General features: G+C 50.1%; 1 protein-coding gene across 2 annotated transcripts in view; it reads right to left on the bottom strand.

Annotated features, from left to right (window-relative positions):
• SLC22A3 (solute carrier family 22 member 3) overlaps positions 1-13209 on the bottom strand; it is a 94917-nt gene extending 81708 nt beyond the window's left edge. Inside the window, exon 1 of one of the 2 annotated variants that reach the window (XM_081524426.1) lies at positions 12685-13209. In XM_081524426.1, the coding sequence (XP_081380552.1) occupies positions 12685-13116 (432 nt within the window). In that variant the 5' untranslated portion in view covers positions 13117-13209. The remainder of the gene's footprint in view (positions 1-12684) is intronic. The other variant, XM_081524425.1, reaches the window with a different exon arrangement.
• Between the last annotated feature and the right edge of the window lie 3598 nt (positions 13210-16807).

The raw sequence follows: 16807 nt of genomic DNA, 5'->3' as shown, positions 1-16807 counted from the left end.
CTAGGAAATCCGCCCGTGCTCACACACCTAGTGAGGCTGTGTTCTTAGGAAATCCGCCCGTGCTCACACACCTAGTGAGCCTGTGTTCTTAGGAAATCCGCCCGCGCTCACACACCTAGTGAGCCTGTGTTCTTAGCCACTCACTTGCCTTAGAGAGAGGCTACACTGAACTGGTTCTGGTCTAAAATTTGATCATTTCTTCACAGTTTTGCAACAATAAATGGTCGTTAGCTAACTTTCTACAGCGGATAAATACAAAGGTAGTTTTAATACATTTTGTAATGGACTTGGTTTGGTTTAAAAATCAAAATTCTGCTGGAAGTGCCCTTTTTGTGGTTGTTCAGTCACTCAGTCGTGTCTGACTCTTTGCGACCCCATGGGCTGTACCCCGCCAGGCTCCTCTGTCCATGGGATTCTCCAGGCAAGAATACTGCAGTGGGTACCCATTCCCTTCTCCAGGGGGAAGAGCTCTGAATACAAACATGCTGGACAGGGGATCACAGTCATCCTACTGCGATGCTGGCTGGTGGACAATAGGAGCCTCAGGTGAATGTGTTACTACCATTATCACCAAGTAGCTGAGACACAGACACAGAAAGAGCAAGGTTCTCTGTGGGAATGGTTCTTGAACAATTTCCTTTACACTCCAGAAACTCTAAAACTTCCCTATTTGATTTTTTAAAAATCGATGCCAAATTAAATGCAATTACTTTCCATTTAGTTTTCTCCCCTCCCCTAGATATTTAATACAATTTAATTAACTGTCCACATGACTTCCCCATGAGGATTTGCTCTCAAATCCTCGCTAGAGGACAATGTAAGGGCACTTGTTTCTCAATAAATGTCTCCAAAACATTTCACTTATTAAAGAACTAGCCATATTAAAAGCACACACTGTCTTCTCCACGATCCTTGAACTCCCATGAATGTGCTACCATTGATCTCAAGAGATTCTGGTGCCTGGCCTTTCTGCTGGTGTCTGAGAGGCATCAGCTTACAGCATCCATCCCGGGAGCAAGAGACACACATGTTGTCTTTCATCTTGTGCTGTCGGCCGCACGCCGCGTCCAGCTGGCAGAAGCCCCATGACATCAGATCCACCCTGTGCGTCCGAGGGCCATACGCCACCACTGGGAAAGGCATCCGGGATATGACGCTCTCAAGCAGAGAGAATGATGAGAGGGCGTGAGCTGTGCTCGAGGTGGGGAGCCTTGATCGCAACTGGGAGCTGGCCCACCGACTGCACGTGAGCACCTTCCAGACAGTGGATGCTCTGGTACCTCCCGGGGGCGGGGGGGAGCAGTACCCTCAGGCTCCCGAGGAGTTGGGCTCTAACTCCAGAATCTTCACAACACGAACAGCAAAAGCTTTCAAAGAGCTCGAGAGTCACCAATACCAAACTGTCTCATGGGTCCCCCTATCCTAAGAATCAGGACAACATTCTTCCCTCTGGGCAGCAGGCCCTGCCAAGGCCCTGGCTCCATCTAAGTCTTTATGTGGGCTTCCCTGGTAGATCAGTTGGCAAAGAATCTGCCTGCAAAGCAAGCGACTCCAGTTCGATTCCTGGGCCAGGAAGATCCACTGGAGAAGAGATAGGCTACCCACTCCCGTATTCTTGGGCTTCCCTTGTGGTTCAGCTGGTAAAGAATCTGCCTGCAATGCAGGAGACCTGGGTTCTATCCATGTGTTGGGGATATCCCCTGGAGAAGGGAAAGGCTACCCACTCCAGTGTTCTGGCCTGGAGAATTTCATGGACTGTATAGTCCATGGGGTTGCAGACAGTCGGATACGACTGAGCAACTTTCAGTTTCACTACTTGGGTCTCTCATTCTGGATACCACTGAGCTAATGGCTTTTCACTTGCATTTTACCAAATCTGTCTCTGTGTTACACAAGCAGTCATAAAATAAGCTTTTCACTTCATAAAAAATAAAATCACGTTCTATACTATGAAATACTACTAACTTGTCTTACAAGAAAAATCAAACAATTCTATTTTGATAACTGCTAAAATGCAACCCACTCCAGTATTCTTGCCTGGAGAGTTCCATGGACAGAGAAGCCTGGCGCGCTGCAGTCCGTGGGGTCACAAAAGAGTTGGACACGACTGAGCAACTGAGCAACCACAACAGCATAGCTGACACCAACCCAAGAAGAAAATGTCCCCCACCCTTTGGAGGAGGAGAACAAGGTGGATGGTTTGCTGTTTCCTGCATAAGAACTGGAAACACCCAGCAAGAGGCGTGTCTCTCACTTCTCACCTTATCTGAAGTCTCCAAATTTCGTCCCTGAACCATTTTTTAAGAAATAAGAAAACATAGTCTGTCACACTTATTTCGGGTATTATTACAAATAAATACAACACAAGTTACCAACAAAACCCATAAAAGAAGGTTACTCCCAGTAACCTGCGCCAGGGTTCCCATGTCTGGGATCAGTACCCTTTGTGCTATGACATCTGCTTCACTAATTTAATCAGAAACTAGCATTCAAGCCTGTAGATTCCACAGGAATCACCACACTCATCTGAGGACTTTTATTTTTCATTTCCCTGATCATAGCTTTTAAAGTTAAGTTCTGAATCAGTCGTGCACTTTGAGGGATGTACTTGGTGGGGCCCATACTAGTCACACCACTGAAATGGAAGATTTTTTTAAAAAAAAAATCACATTTATTTATTCACCTTCATGTGGGCCCCTAAACTGCAGCCCTCATTGTTTTTCTCTAGTATTACACAAGAACCCGCCCCCAAAGTTATCAATACTTTGTGTTATTACAAGCACAGAACAGTCAGAGCGTAGTAATCCTTCAAAAGCCATGTTACCGACCTCTCACTTGGATAAAAAGTCACCCAACCATCATTTACTATGCTTGTGTTACTTGTCCTTCTAGAGGGCTACACCAGGAACCTTAAGAAACTTGACTTTTTCCTTAGAGAATAGGATTTTCCTTTCTTGGTTATACTTTAAGAGAAAAAAAATGAGGGAAAGTGGAAGGGGTTTTATTTTGTTCTGACAGGTGGTCAATGCTCCCCCACCCCACCCCCAAAGGCCTTGGAGGGCTCAGCTCTGTGCCCTTGAACTGCTGGGAGCCGTGCCCCTGCACCTGTGCCCGGCTCGGGTGATGACACAGACGGGTCCCAAAGTGCCAGGACCGCTGAGAAAAGCCTACTCCGCACAATGGACGTCAGCACCTAAAATTATGGCCCCCAAGAGCCAGCGGTCCTCCTCCTGCTGCCCCTTACGTGTTTCAGGCCGCATCCCCCAGTTAAGACTCTGAGAATGACAGAGACCCTGGCAGACAGGGGTTGGTGGTAGGGCTGCGGTCCCCCTGCTCCAGGAAGCTGGGGGGACTCCCTGCAGGACCCCGGATTCGTCAGATCCCATGGGCGTGAGGAAGAGGGAGGCACAAGCCCTGGAGGGTTAAGCTGTGAAGAAGCAACACTGGACTTAATTATTAATTAAGTTATTAATAAAGCAAGGACCTAGGAATAACTCTAGGGAATTTGTGTAAGCCCTTCCTACTGAAAAGTACAAAACATCATGAGAGATATTGAATCACACCTAAGAAAGTGCAGCAACACATCACATTCAAATGACATCAAATACACCATGTTCAAAAATCAAAATTGTTAAAATGTCTGCTTTTCTCTAAATTAATATACAGGATTAATGCAAAATTGAAGCAGCACTGGTGCAGGAAAGAGCTTATTATAATCTATGAAGGTCAAGTTCAGGGCTGGCCGAGCCACAGTTATAAAAGGGGGCACATTTGTCACTCAATCCCTTCCTCGTTTACTTCTTAATTTAACCAGGATTTTATTAAATGCCTTTTGTGATTTCATCACAAGTGTTTACTAAACAGTCTCTACCCTCAAGAAAGCTGCAGTCTGATTCAGCACACAGGGAGGGTGGTTGGGCAGAGGAAGGGGACCAGACCCCCAGGGTTGGCCGGGGGGAGGAGGGGAAGTGGGAAGGAGGTATATTTCTGGAACACGTAACTCTTTGCTGCATCTTCGGGCTTCCAGGTGGCTCAGACAGCAAAGAACCTGCCTGCCAGTGCTGGAGACGCAACAGGCACAGGTTCGATCCCTGGGTTGGGAAGATCCCCTGGAGGAGGGCATGGCAACCCACTCCAGTATTCTTGCTGGAGAATCCCATGGACAGAGGAGCCTGGAGGGCTACAGTCCATGGGGTTGCAAAGAGTTGGACATGACTGAACACATGCATAGCACAGTTGCATCTTTACATTAAAAAAAAAAAAATGGACCGACCTCAAAAAGAAAGAGGAAAGGTATTTGGAGACAAGGAAGCGGCACACTCACAGCCCAGGGAAGACAACTAGGCGTGTCCCGGAGGGGCTGCAGGAGGGAAGCCTGCAGAGGAGGGGGCCTGGAGGGCCCTCGGACAAGGTCATGGTGACCTTGTGTGCAGATCAAGGAGGGGGCTGTCTTGAAGGAACCAGCTTCCCTACCATTGTGTCAGGTGCTGGCAGCCTCTAAGAAACACAACAAAATGTGTATTTGTCAGGGAAGGCTCAACCCCCTCCCCCCACCAGATCTACATTTCACATTCTCATGAAGAGGAGATGAAGGGGAGGAAGATAGGGGCTCCCCTTCCTGCAGCCTTCAAGATCTGATCCCCATCCTGTTAAGGACCTGGCCATCTCTGGGGGCTCCGGGATTCTCTGCACGCAGATGAGGGAAGGAAGGAAGAGGGGAGACTTCAAGGAGGAAGGTTTTCCTGCCTCTGGGTGTGTTGTTTCTCTCAGCATCCCTGACCAGAGCTCCATCACAGGGTCTCCCCAACCCCGAGCTGCAAGGGGGCTGGGAAAAACAGCCTCGCTGTGCGTCTCAGCGGAAAAGGACGTGGTACTCTCGGCCTCAGTGGAAATCAGTGCTCGTTAACATAGGAGGTAAGTTTATTAGTGAAGTATTGTGCTTGACCAGAGGCCAGCCAACTACAGCTCCAGGGGCAAGTCTGACCCAGCACCTATCTCTTCTCTCCCTCCTCCACCCCCATCCAGCTCAAGACTCTACATGTTAACAGGATCCACTTTTCTGAGCATTCCTTAGGGCCAGGCACGGTGATAGGCACTCTACATGCGTGTGGCAGAGCAATCACTAAGGGAAGTGTCATTATGTGTGTATGTGTGTTAGTCACTTAATCGTGTCCGACTCTTTGTGACCCCATAGACTGTAATCCGCCAGGCTCCTCTCTCTATGGAATTCTCCAGGCAAGAATACTGGAGTGGGTTCCCGTTTCCTTCTCCAGGGGATCTTCCTGATCCAGGGATTGAACTCAGGTCTCCTGCATTGCAGGCAGATTCCTTACCATTTGAGCAACAGGCATTTTTTTTTTTCCTGTGGCACTGTGCAGCTTACAGGATATTACTTCCCCGACCAAGGACTGAAGCTGGGCCAAGGCAGTGAAAGTGCTGGGTTCTAACCACTGGACTGCCAGGGAATTCCTAGTTACATCCATTCTAGAACTGAGGAAACTGAGGCTTAGGCATGTTCTTTGACTTGTCCTTAAAGCTGAAATACGGAGGAGCTGGGCTTTAGGCTGACATCTCTCTGACCCCAAAGGACAGGGATGTTCTTTCCATTATATCGGGGTGGCCAAAAAGTCACTTGGGTTTTTCCGTAAGATGTTACAGAAAACTGCCTTATGCCAAGGGTCTTTAATCCGTACAGAGAAAAGTACAGACATCCATGCCTTATCTGTAGGACATCTCCTGTGGTTCGCCCCAGCCTGTGCCCAAAGCCCCACTCCATGGTGCGCCAAGATTCCCAGGGAGTGTGGTGCAGCTGTGGGCACCTCGTTCCAATCAATTATAGGGTTTTACTGTCAGCTGCTCATTTCTGGAGACCCCCAAGCTTTCTGCAAGTACACCGCAGCCCTTCATCAGATAAAGCGTGGGACTCCTGGTTGAGGCAAGGGCTAATGCTTCTGCCCCAGGGTCTGCAGAGTGTCTGGGGAGCTGGCCTTCATTTCAACCATACATAGGCTGTTCCACCCACAAGGATCTTGTCACGGTCCTCATGCAGTCTCGGGGCCACTTGCAGGGGACTTACATGTGTGTGAATGATGAAGATTCCCGAACACCACTCCCATCTTTTGAGTCCATGTCTGTGAGCGGGTCCCAGGAATATCCATCAGTCACTGCTCCGGGGACATGCAATGAATGGTTACAAATCAATAAGGATGAAGATGAGGGCATGTGTACGTGCAACGTCTTTCTCCTCATATATTCCTCTCGGGCTCCTCCTTATCCCCCGAGGCTGTGGTCAAGGTCAGTGCTCCGTCCGCTCTGACTCAGCCCCAGTCAATCAGAAGGAGGCATCCCTTCACCACACCTGTCGCCACTCGCAGCCTTTTGCTATCTCGGGGCAAGTCTCTCTGTCAGGCCCTGAGCTCATGGGAGAAAGACTCTTAGCCATCTTCGTACACCAGCCTAGCTCAGGGCCTAGCATATGTTGTTGTTTAGTTGCTAAGTCATGTCCGACTCTTTTGTGACTCCATGGACTGCAGCTCTCCAGGCTCCTCTGTCCATGGGATTCTCCAGGCAAGAATACTGGAGTGGGTTGCCATGCCCTCCTCCAGGGGATCTCCCCAACCCAGGGATTGAACCTGCGTCTATTATGTCTCCTGCATTGGCAAGGTGGGTTCTTTACTACTACACCACCAGGGAGGCCCGCCCAGCATATAGTAAATGCTAAATAAATTTCAGTTGTGCTGTAATTGGCAATCTAATAAATAAGTTGCCAGAAGAAAGCGAGAGATGCGCTTTTGTGTTCTCATTTCTTTTGGCTCTGGGGTTCATACACACATTACTGCATGGCCCTGCTCGGCCATTCTGCAGCAGACACCAAGCTGCAGACACCTAGCGGGATGACTGCTCACTCATTAAGCTCAACCAACACACACAAATGCCAAACACATAACAAACAACCAGTGAGACATCTGGAACACCAAGGGCTTCGGGGAGTGTAACTACCAGATAAAAAATATAGAGTTGGGCTTCCTTGGTAGCTCAGATGGTAAAGAATCTGCCTGCCAATGCAGGAGACCCAGGTTTGATCCCTGGGTCGGGAAGATCCCCTGGAGAAGGGAATGGGTACCCAATCCAGTATTCTAGTCATACGTAAAACGTTTAAAGAAACTGAAAAATGGAAACACAAAAATGAGCAAACAGTAAGAGACTAGCAATACATGACCAGGGATAGCTGAAAGATAACAAATATGACTTTGATAAGTGAAAAAGATAAGGGCTGAAATAAAAAACTTCAATGAATGCATTAAACAGCAGATTTGATAATGCTAAATAGAAACACTGTGATCTGGAAGATAAGTTTGAAAAGCTATCTGAACCATCATACATATACTGAAATGGGAAATATGAGAGAAAGGTTAAGAGTCATGAAGGACAGATAAAGAAGGTCCAACTTAAGTCTAATTAGAATTTCAGAATTCTAATGATTGACAAATTTCTAGAACCCACCAAAGAACTAAAATTTGCAGTTAAAGAAAATATAATTGGTTTGTTCAACAGCTATTTACTGAGTGCCTACTCTACGCCAGGGACCTTTTAGAAGCAATGCATACTAAACTGGATAAATACAAAAAACACCCACCTAGACACAACCCAAGAGAAAAGGACAATCAGACTGACAACAGACTTTTCAAAAGCAAAATGAGAGCTACGAGGCAGAGCTCACATCCCGAAAGGGCTAAGGAAAAATAATTGCCAAAATAAAACTATTTACCTGGCAGAACTGTCTTTCAAGAATAATGGTGAAATAAAGACATTTCCATAGAAACAAAAGTGGAGAACATTCACCATCTAGAGATACAAACTAAATAAAAATGTTTTAAAAAAGAAGTAGGGAAAGTGAAATGGTATGGAATGCATATAAAAAAGAAGCAGGGAAAGTGAAATGGTATGGAATGATGAGTAGATGAAGGGCAAATGTGAACCAAACATACATGATTTGCACAAAATCCATAAATTAACAATGAAAGAACAAACCAAGAATATTGGCTACTAATGCCTGTGATACAGGAGTGTCTGAATGAACGTGTTTAAGATCCTAAACTGTTTAGGAGAAGGCTGCAGTATTCAATTCAGACTCAGTTAAGTAAACTTGGTTAAATTTCAGGGGTAACCACTGGAAGAATTGAAATGAAGAATCTATGTGCCACCACAAGGACCTACCATACAGCACAGGGAACTATATTCACTATCCTGTGATAGACTACAGTGGAAAAGAATATGAAAAAGACTGCAAGTACATGTGTAACAATCACTTTGCTGTACAGTAGAAATTCATTGTAAATTAAGTATATGCCAAGAAAATAACTTTTTATTTATACTAAAAAATATAATGAAAACTAAAAAGAAATAAAAGAGGAGAAAGAGAAAATGAACAGTGCCATAGTTGATCGTTTGAAGTAATAATAAAATAGATGCTCTGGTGAGGTTGACTCATCGAAAAAACAGGGAAGGCACACACCATGTTAAAAATAAAAACAATAGAAAAGTAAGATCTTTCCCAAGGGCCCTGAGCAAATCAGAAACTCAGCAAATCAGAACCGGGAGCCTGGCTAACCTCCACTCTCCAGTATTGACAGCAGGGCGTCTCCACGCTAGGGGACAGCAAGGACAGACATGCATGGCTCTGATGTCTGAGGCTGGGCTCCGGTCCTGGGATGGATGTGCAAGAAGCAGAGCAGAGACACGAGAAGCACCAGGACAGCCCCCAAGATCAAAGCAGGCTCTGCTTTCTTCGGTGGGGCAGCCACTTCCCTCAAATGGACCTTCATGTTTTGTGTGTGGGAGAAAGAATAATCTAGAAAGGGCAATTCAATCTATTTTTAATGGTGTTCTGAAGCCTTGCTGCTAGTGAGAGAGGAACCCCGCCCCCCTCATCCCCCACCAAGCAAGTATTTCAAAGTCTCAACATCAGTTTCAAAGACTCACTCCCTGGAGAAGGAACCGAAATATTTGGGTGGCGAGGGCCTGGCCTTCTCCGCAAGACATCATGCTTTCTTCCGCCCAATGTGTGGCAACCAGATAAGGCTGAGATTCAGACATTAGAAGAGTCTGTGTTGAGGACCTTCAATGTAGGTGAAAAATCCACTGCGTCGCCTAGAGCAGGATAAACATGTGGGAGAGCTGGACTAAAACAGCCTTGCACTTGGCACTGATTTCTGACTTAACTCCTTGGTGCTTGTTTCGCGTTGGAAGATGAAAAAAAGGGGTGGCCAAGGTTTAAGTGCCCATTCTGCAGCATTCACGCCGGGAGCACAGACAGCCATTCCCACGACAGGGAAGACAGCCACCCCATCTGCATCGTATCATGTTCCCGACATTGTGGAACGAAACAAAATGACACGCTGGCCAGTGGAGACCAGGATAGTAACCAAGTAAACAGGGAGGTTCAACAAGATTTCTTGCAGGTTCTGAAGTGTGAGCAATCCGGTATCGTGTTGCGTGGACCTGTTCCAAGGACTCTGAGCGCTGCCTGGCCCAAAGGAGCCCGATTCACAATCAAGACCCCCTGGATCCAAACCCGACTTGGCTACGTGGACGGTTTGCGACGCTGGCAGGTCCCTTCACATTCTCTTGCCTCAGGCTCCCCTTCTGCAAGGTTGGAACAACGCTCTCTTCCCCACAATGGTGCAAGGATTAAATATGACAGTCATAGGGGGTCATTCTGGAATCTGAGCTCCCCTTCAACCTTCTGAGCTCTCCCAATTCACCCTCCCTTTCCGTGATTAATATGTTAGATTTTTAAGTCCTTGAAAACACACTGTGTACACGGTGTGAGTCAGAGATAGAACTATAGTTCCTTTCATCACTCTGATAGAATATGAAAAATAAACACTAATTGGACCACATGCAAAACCAAAGACAGCAGTGTATTAGCCGTGAAGAACTCTAAGAGGGAAGGAATTGTTCTAGATGCTGAACCTCCTGAACAGACAGAGGGCTTCCTCTCAAGAATCAAAATATTAAAAACAAACTAGAAGAAGCAAACAATTTTGGACCAAAAAAAAAGAAAAAATAATCTCCAATATATTTCTAAAACTTGTCAGAGGCCTTAAGAGAGGATTCTGGATAACATTTCAGCTTTCCTTGAAGATTTTTGTCATTGTGCTGATCACACTGAGAATAGCCATCCAGTGATGTCACTGGTAGGACTACAAAGGGCTTAATCCAACCCCTGATACTACAGACAAGAATGCTAAGCCCAGAGAGGTCAAGCAATCCACCCAAGCCACACAGCCACCTGGAGGCAGTCCCAGGTCCTGATGTGTGGTGCTTTCATCTTCCACCGTGCCTTTTTGAGCTTCGTAAGACTTCATAAGCATCCCTCTTTTGAAATAACCCTGGAATGCTTGAGACAAGCCTGGAAGTCCAGAATAAGGTATCTGAGGTTAGAGATCGCAACATCTCTCTTCTCTGATGTGCATAGGCCATGTGTTCAGGGAAACCCCACTGCAGTGTGGGTGTCTTTCACTTTTAAGGCTTGTTTCATTCTTCACTTGAGATTCTGCTGCTGCTGCTGCTAAGTCACTTCAGTCGTGTCCGACTCTGTGCGACCCCATAGACGGCAGCCCACCAGGCTCCTCCATCCTTGGGATTCTCCAGGCAAGAACACTGGAGTGGGTTGCCGTTTCCTTCTCCAGTGCATGAAAGAGAAAAGTGAAAGTGAAGTCGCTCAGTCATCCGACTCTTAGCGACCCCATGGACTGTAGCCCACCAGGCTCCTCCGTCCATGGGATTTTCCAGGCAAGAGGACTGGAGAGGGGTGTCATCTTCAAAAATCAGGTGTCTACTCTCCAAGGGGAATCTGCTGGTTTGCTTGGAAAGTAGCATTAAGCAGTCTGGATGGAATAGAAGCAGCCACCTTGGATGCAACTCAAAGGAGGTACCGGTGATAACACCCTCTCCCACACCCATTCATTTCAAGAGTGAAATCCCTAACAACACCAGTCTATAAAGCAGTCCTGATGGTGACCCACGAATTAGGTAGAAATTAAAGTACCCCAGACTCCGGGGATTGGTGATGGACAGGGAGGCCTGGTGTGCTGCGATTCATGGGGTTGCAAAGAGTCGGACACGACTGAGCGACTGAACTGACTGACTGACTGAAAGTACCCCAGACACTCACTGATATGGCCTGACAGGGGTTTGATCTCAAGAGCTCTTAGCAGAGGACCTTACACAATGTGTTCACACACAGAGCACGCATAACTTCAAAGATCGACAATCCCAACACCAGAGAGATGTGGTCACCAGACCAAAGAACACAGTTAACAGGCAGAAGAGGCGCTGCAAACTCTGAAGTCAGTGTTTTCCCCCATTATTCAAGGCGGTCCTTAAACATTCCTCATGACAATCAATTAAAGACATTTTTCCCCCCAAATTGCCTGGGCACATTCAATCATTTGTTAGAAATTCAACTGATCTGTGACTGCAGACAAAAGTTCAATAAAACTGCTCATCCCATCCTCCCAAGCTCAGTGGGTCCCTGAGCAACACAAAAAAAGAAAACTACTGGCCAATATCACTGAGCAACATAGATGCAAAAATTCTCAACAAAATGTTAGCAAACATTAGAACCAACCAAGATAAAGATGCAAACTGACAGCCCGGGGTAGAGACAGTCCTGCCGCCAAGGGAGAGGGCACGTAACCTGCAGTGTCCTTCTTCCTTCAGTTCAGTTCAGTTCAGTAGCTCAGTCCTGTCTGACTCTCTGCGACCTTCTTCCTTAGACATAGCCAAAAAGCCCGTGCGGACTGCCCGCAGGGACTGCCCGCACCAGCTACCCCAACCGTGAGGGCTGCCCCCCATCCCGGTCCCCAGCGGCCACCCACAGTAAGTGGGGTGTTCACTCTGCATGCTTTGGGGGGGAATTTTTTTTTTAATTCAAAATCTCAGCTTTCCCAACTTCTTTAAACTGTTGCTCTTTGCCCCAAAGGAGTTTTACCAAAATCATGCTCCCGGGATAGCCTCGACCTTTGTCCTTTTGCATTTTAGGTAATCACGTGGGCGGCGCTGCCTTCACACTTAGATTTCTCCTTTCTCTTTTGGCCGGCTGGAGACCGCTAGCCGGCGCGGACCTGTTCCGCATCGCTCGCCCCAGACTCTGCGTTTCTCTACCCGCGTCCACCCGTCCCTTCCGACTTCTTGCTCACACACATCTCAGAGATGACGCGCATCCCACTGGATGCTCGGATCCCCGAGGAGGCGTGCGCGAAGCATCTTAGCCCTCGGCTTCTAGGGCAGTTTTCGTTCACCCCTGCAACCAAAGCACCTCTCCATTAACACGGAATTCTCCAGGCCAGAATACTGGAGTGGGTAGCCTTTCCCGTCTCCAGGGGATCTTCCCAGCTCAGAGATCGAACCCAGATGTCCGGCATTGCAGGCGGATTCATTACCAGCTGAGCCACAAGGGAAGCCCCATTAACTCCCTAGCAGAGGGGGGAAAAAGAAAAGCCACAACCCCGGGGCGGGCAGTTGCGACGCAGCCCTTCCGAGTGCACGATGAAGCTGGCGGGGGCCCGGAGGTAACCGACTGAACCCAGCCTCCGCGCACCGTCTCGGCGGCCGGCTTGCTGGACTCCCGGCCTTCGCGGGGATCCGCGCGCCGCCCGCCGCCGCCGGGCCCCTTACCTCGCTGACGATGGTCGAGTGGGCCTGGGCGTACCGCCAGCCGTCCCGGCACTGCACGAGCGGCGCGGAGCGGTTGGGGAAGGCGGCGAGCGGGTCGGCGCAGCTGAGGGCGCCGGGAGCGGCGCTGGCGTTGGCCGCCTCCAGGAGGTAGCGCTGGCAGCGGCCGTCGCCGCGGCCCTCGGGGGGCGCGGGGCCGGGGGGCGCGGGCGCCGTGCGGTTCCACTCCTCCTCGGGGCTCCAGCCGCAGCGCTCGGCCAGCGCGGCGGCGCTCGGCCCGCGGCACCAGTAGTGGTCGGGCCGGCTGCCCAGGAAGACCACGCCGACGAAGAGGAAGGCGAAGGTGACGCCCGTCAGGCACAGCAGCAAGAACACGCGCCGCTGGAAGCGCCCGAACTCGCCGGCCCGCTGCAGCGCCTCGTCGAAGGACGGCATGGTGCGCCCGCCCGCCTCCCCCGAGCGTGTCTGCCGCCCGCCGCCCGGGGCTGCCGAGTGACCCGCCGGCCGGCCGCCTCCTCCGCCCCGGCCGCCTCCCCCGCGCTCCCCGCCGCACGCCCCTGGGCGCTGCGCCAGCGGACGGCGCTCCTCCGGCCCCGGGGCCCCCGCCTTTCGCCCCCGGGGCCGTGGGGAGTCGGGGGGGCGTCCGCGGAGGCCCGGGCCGTGCTCCCCCGGGGGCCGCCGCCTCGGGGCCGGGGTGGGCGCGCGGCGGGGCTCGGGTGGCGCGGCCTGGCGGAGCGCCACCGCGCGCCGGGGACCTGGCCCAGGACTGCGAGTGACGCGCACAGCCTTCCCGGGCTGGCTCGCGGCTCCATTCGGTCCCTGCCAGCAGCCCGGTAGGCGGGCGGGCCTGGGTAGGGCTTCCAGACAAGAAAGTTCCAGGGCCACCTAACGACTCCCGGGCTCCTGGAACTCTGTTTCTCGAGGGTCCCGGCTGCAGCCTGAGGTGGGGGGACCGAGGACGCCCGCGCTCCGGGTCCCACTCCTGTGCCCGCGGAGCCCTCCACCCCCCAGGCCTCGTCCCCTCGGTGCAGAGCCGCCCCGCGCGCCCCCGAGGCCCGGCAGCCAGGTCCCAGAACAGTGGGCCGACTGCAGAACTTGGACTCCGCGAGGTTAGATTTTTGGCGACGTCTCAGATATTGTCCAACTTTCAAAAGGAGCAGCTGGGCAACCCACAGAAGCTGAGCGCCTTCTGCAGCGTCCTGGAGTTCCAAATGAGAAGAGACCTCGGACGCTTAACAGGTTGCTTTAGCCAAGGCCTCTTCTCTGCCTGAAACCGCCTGGAAAGCGTGCTTGCTGCCCGGTTTGAATGGCTGTTTTTAGCTTCCTGACTTTTCTCACAAAGATTGGCAGAGCTGCCTCCGGTCTGGGGGCCAGGCCTCTGCTCCACACCCGGGCTGCTGTGTCCGTGTGGCCGTGTCCGCCTCCGCGCCGGGTACCTTTCCCGTGCAGGGTGAGAAGCCCCTTCTAGGCTGCAGCCTTCACGTGTGCGGACCACGCTGTAGTGTTAGCAGCTCCCGGCCTGCCCTGGCCTAGCCTCCCCCTTCTCGAGAATTTTCCAGCTGTCTCCCCAGACCCTCACCGCAGCTATCCAAAAAGCGTTTTACCCTTAGGTTTCTTTTCTCGGAGGGCAGAGAAGCTGGCAGAGCGCAGGCTGACTTTTTTTTTTTTTTTTCTTTCTTTTTTAATCCAGAGTCAGGACGGGAGCCAGGCTGTCCGGTTCACCAGCTTGTGATCTTGGGCACCTTATTTGGCCAGTCCAGTCTTCTCATGTCAAATGAGACATCCCCTCCTGGGCTTGCTGTGACAGTTGAACAAATTATTACATATGAAGTGCCAGAAAAGTGCTGGACCCCTACTGTATCCTTTCACAAGTTAGCTCTTAATCCTATTGTTCTTTGTTGCCGGGTCAGTCCTGTCCATGACTCAGGGATGCCCTAGGCTTCCTGGTACTGGGAAGGATAAAACACTTGGTAGGGGCACCCAGTCGGGGCTGAGCGAGTGATTGCCCTGGCTCTCTTGATCATTCTCTCGTCCTTGTTCTCAGCTGCTGAAGCAGGTCTCTGACTCAGTTAGCAGTGACTTCTGTGCATGCATGTCTCACACTCCAGGGTGTCGTCCCTGTTATTGACTGCCCCCAACCCCCAGGACCCCAGACTCAGTCTCTCCTCCTCCCACCCAGCTCCACCTCCCAGCTTGCCTTGTGGTGTAACCATGACCCTGTCCTAGACTCCTCGATTTCATCTCAGCACCCCTCCCTCCCCAGGCCTTTACTCCAACGTGCCTTCGCCTCATCCCTGCTTACCATCCCTCCCTGATTACACACACTGTGCAGGTATACAGACAAGCCCCCCGCTCCCTTCCCTGCTTCATCTGTCTCCAAAGTGCTTATCACCATCTAACATGTGCATCTTTTTATTCCTTTGTTTTATTCATTTATTTTTGGCTGTGCTGGATCTTCCTTGCTGCATGCAGGCTTTCTCCAGTTGCGGAGAGAGATGGGAGCTACTCTCTAGTCGCGGTGCCCGAGCTTCCCAATGCAGTGGCTTCTCTTATTGTGGAGCCTGGGCTCTAGGGCACGAGGGCTTCAGGAGGTGCAGCTCGTGGGCTCAGCAGTCATTGCATACAGGCTCAGTTGCCTCATGGCATGTGGAATCTTCCCGGACCAGGGATTGAACCTGTGTCTCCTGCATTGGCAGGTAGATTCTTAATCCCTGGACCACCAAGGAAGTCCTGCTGGATTTACTTGTTTTTTTTCATGTCCCCTGCCTAGGATGCAGGTTTCACAAGGGCAGAAAGTTCTGCTTTGTTCTTTTCTATCTTGCGACCACCTAGAACATTGCTTGGTTCATAGAGGTTGCTCTGTAAATATTTGTGGAATAAATGGATGCTTCCTGACACCACGCCTTACACAAACACACACACACGCACACACATAAGTATAGTTTCCACTCTTCTACTCCGCCACCGTCTTTGTCCACAGTGCCACAGGGGCTCCTCACCCACAGCAGCTGTTCTGGGGGCCAGCCCGGCCTCCTCTCTGCCTTCCCACAGAGCGGTTCCGAGGTGCTTCCTTGAAGGGCTTGCCTTGTTTCCAAATTAAATACTCATTTCTCACCCTCCCTTTCAAGATCCCAACCTATATCCCTCACCAAGTTGTCCCCCTTTGTGAGAGCCAAACATAACTTGACTTGCTAATCCTCAAATCCTTCCTTAACTTCCCTAAATCTGTGCCTGTCCACACGAAGTTTCTTCTTCCTGGCATTTCGCCCTTCCATCCTCACAGCTACGGCCCAGCAAGGCCTGGGCGGAATGTCAGCACCCCCTCTGCTGAGTCCTCCGCAACCACCGCACCCGCCTTCTTCCCTAAGTCTCGTCTGTGCTCCAAACACGTCTAAGAACCTTCTTAAGGAATTTCACTACATTTTCCTTTGTATTGCAGTTGTCAGGCTATTTTAATTTAATTTTTTAATTTATGTATTTATTTTAAATAAAGTAATCTGAGCATTTGGACAAGTAGACCTAAAGCAGTTGCTAAGATCACGGACTTTGGAGTGTTTGAATCTCACTTTTACTGAGTTGAGTGACCTTGGGTAAGATATTTAGCCTTTTCTGTAAAATTGAGTAGTATGGAACCTTTCCATTTTTAATGCAAATTACTTAGAACATGGTACAGAATCCACTTGCAAGGCAAGAGATGCAGGAGACTCAGGTTCGATCCCTGGGTTGGGAAGATCCCCTGGAGAAAGAAATGTCAACCCACTCCAGTATTCTTGCCTGAAAAATCCCATGGACAGAGGAGCCTGGTGGGCTATAGTCCATGGAGTTGCAAAGAGTCGGACATGACTGAGCGACTAAAGCACGCTTAGCACATGATGAGTGCTATTAATATGTATAAGTCGGCTCTTAATAAAGAGAGCAATAAAAATCCCCACCCTGCCCAGAATTTGCAAATGTCCTGTAATTATGTCTTGTTCCTCTTCTTCTTGGTCAGTTGCCCAGTCGTATCCAAATCTTTGTGACTCCATGGACTGCAGCACGCCAGGCCTCCCCGTTCCTCACCATTTCTCGAAGTTTGCCCATGTTCACATCCAGTGCATCAGTGATGCCATCCAGCCATCTCATCCTC

The sequence above is a fragment of the Giraffa tippelskirchi genome, chromosome 9 (genome assembly GCF_054371585.1).
Source record: "Giraffa tippelskirchi isolate mGirTip1 chromosome 9, T2T-mGirTip1v1.2.pri, whole genome shotgun sequence".
In the NCBI taxonomy this organism is placed as follows: Eukaryota; Metazoa; Chordata; class Mammalia; order Artiodactyla; family Giraffidae; genus Giraffa; species Giraffa tippelskirchi.
Note: the sequence above shows the minus strand (reverse complement) of the source record. Positions and strands in the feature narration are given on the sequence as shown.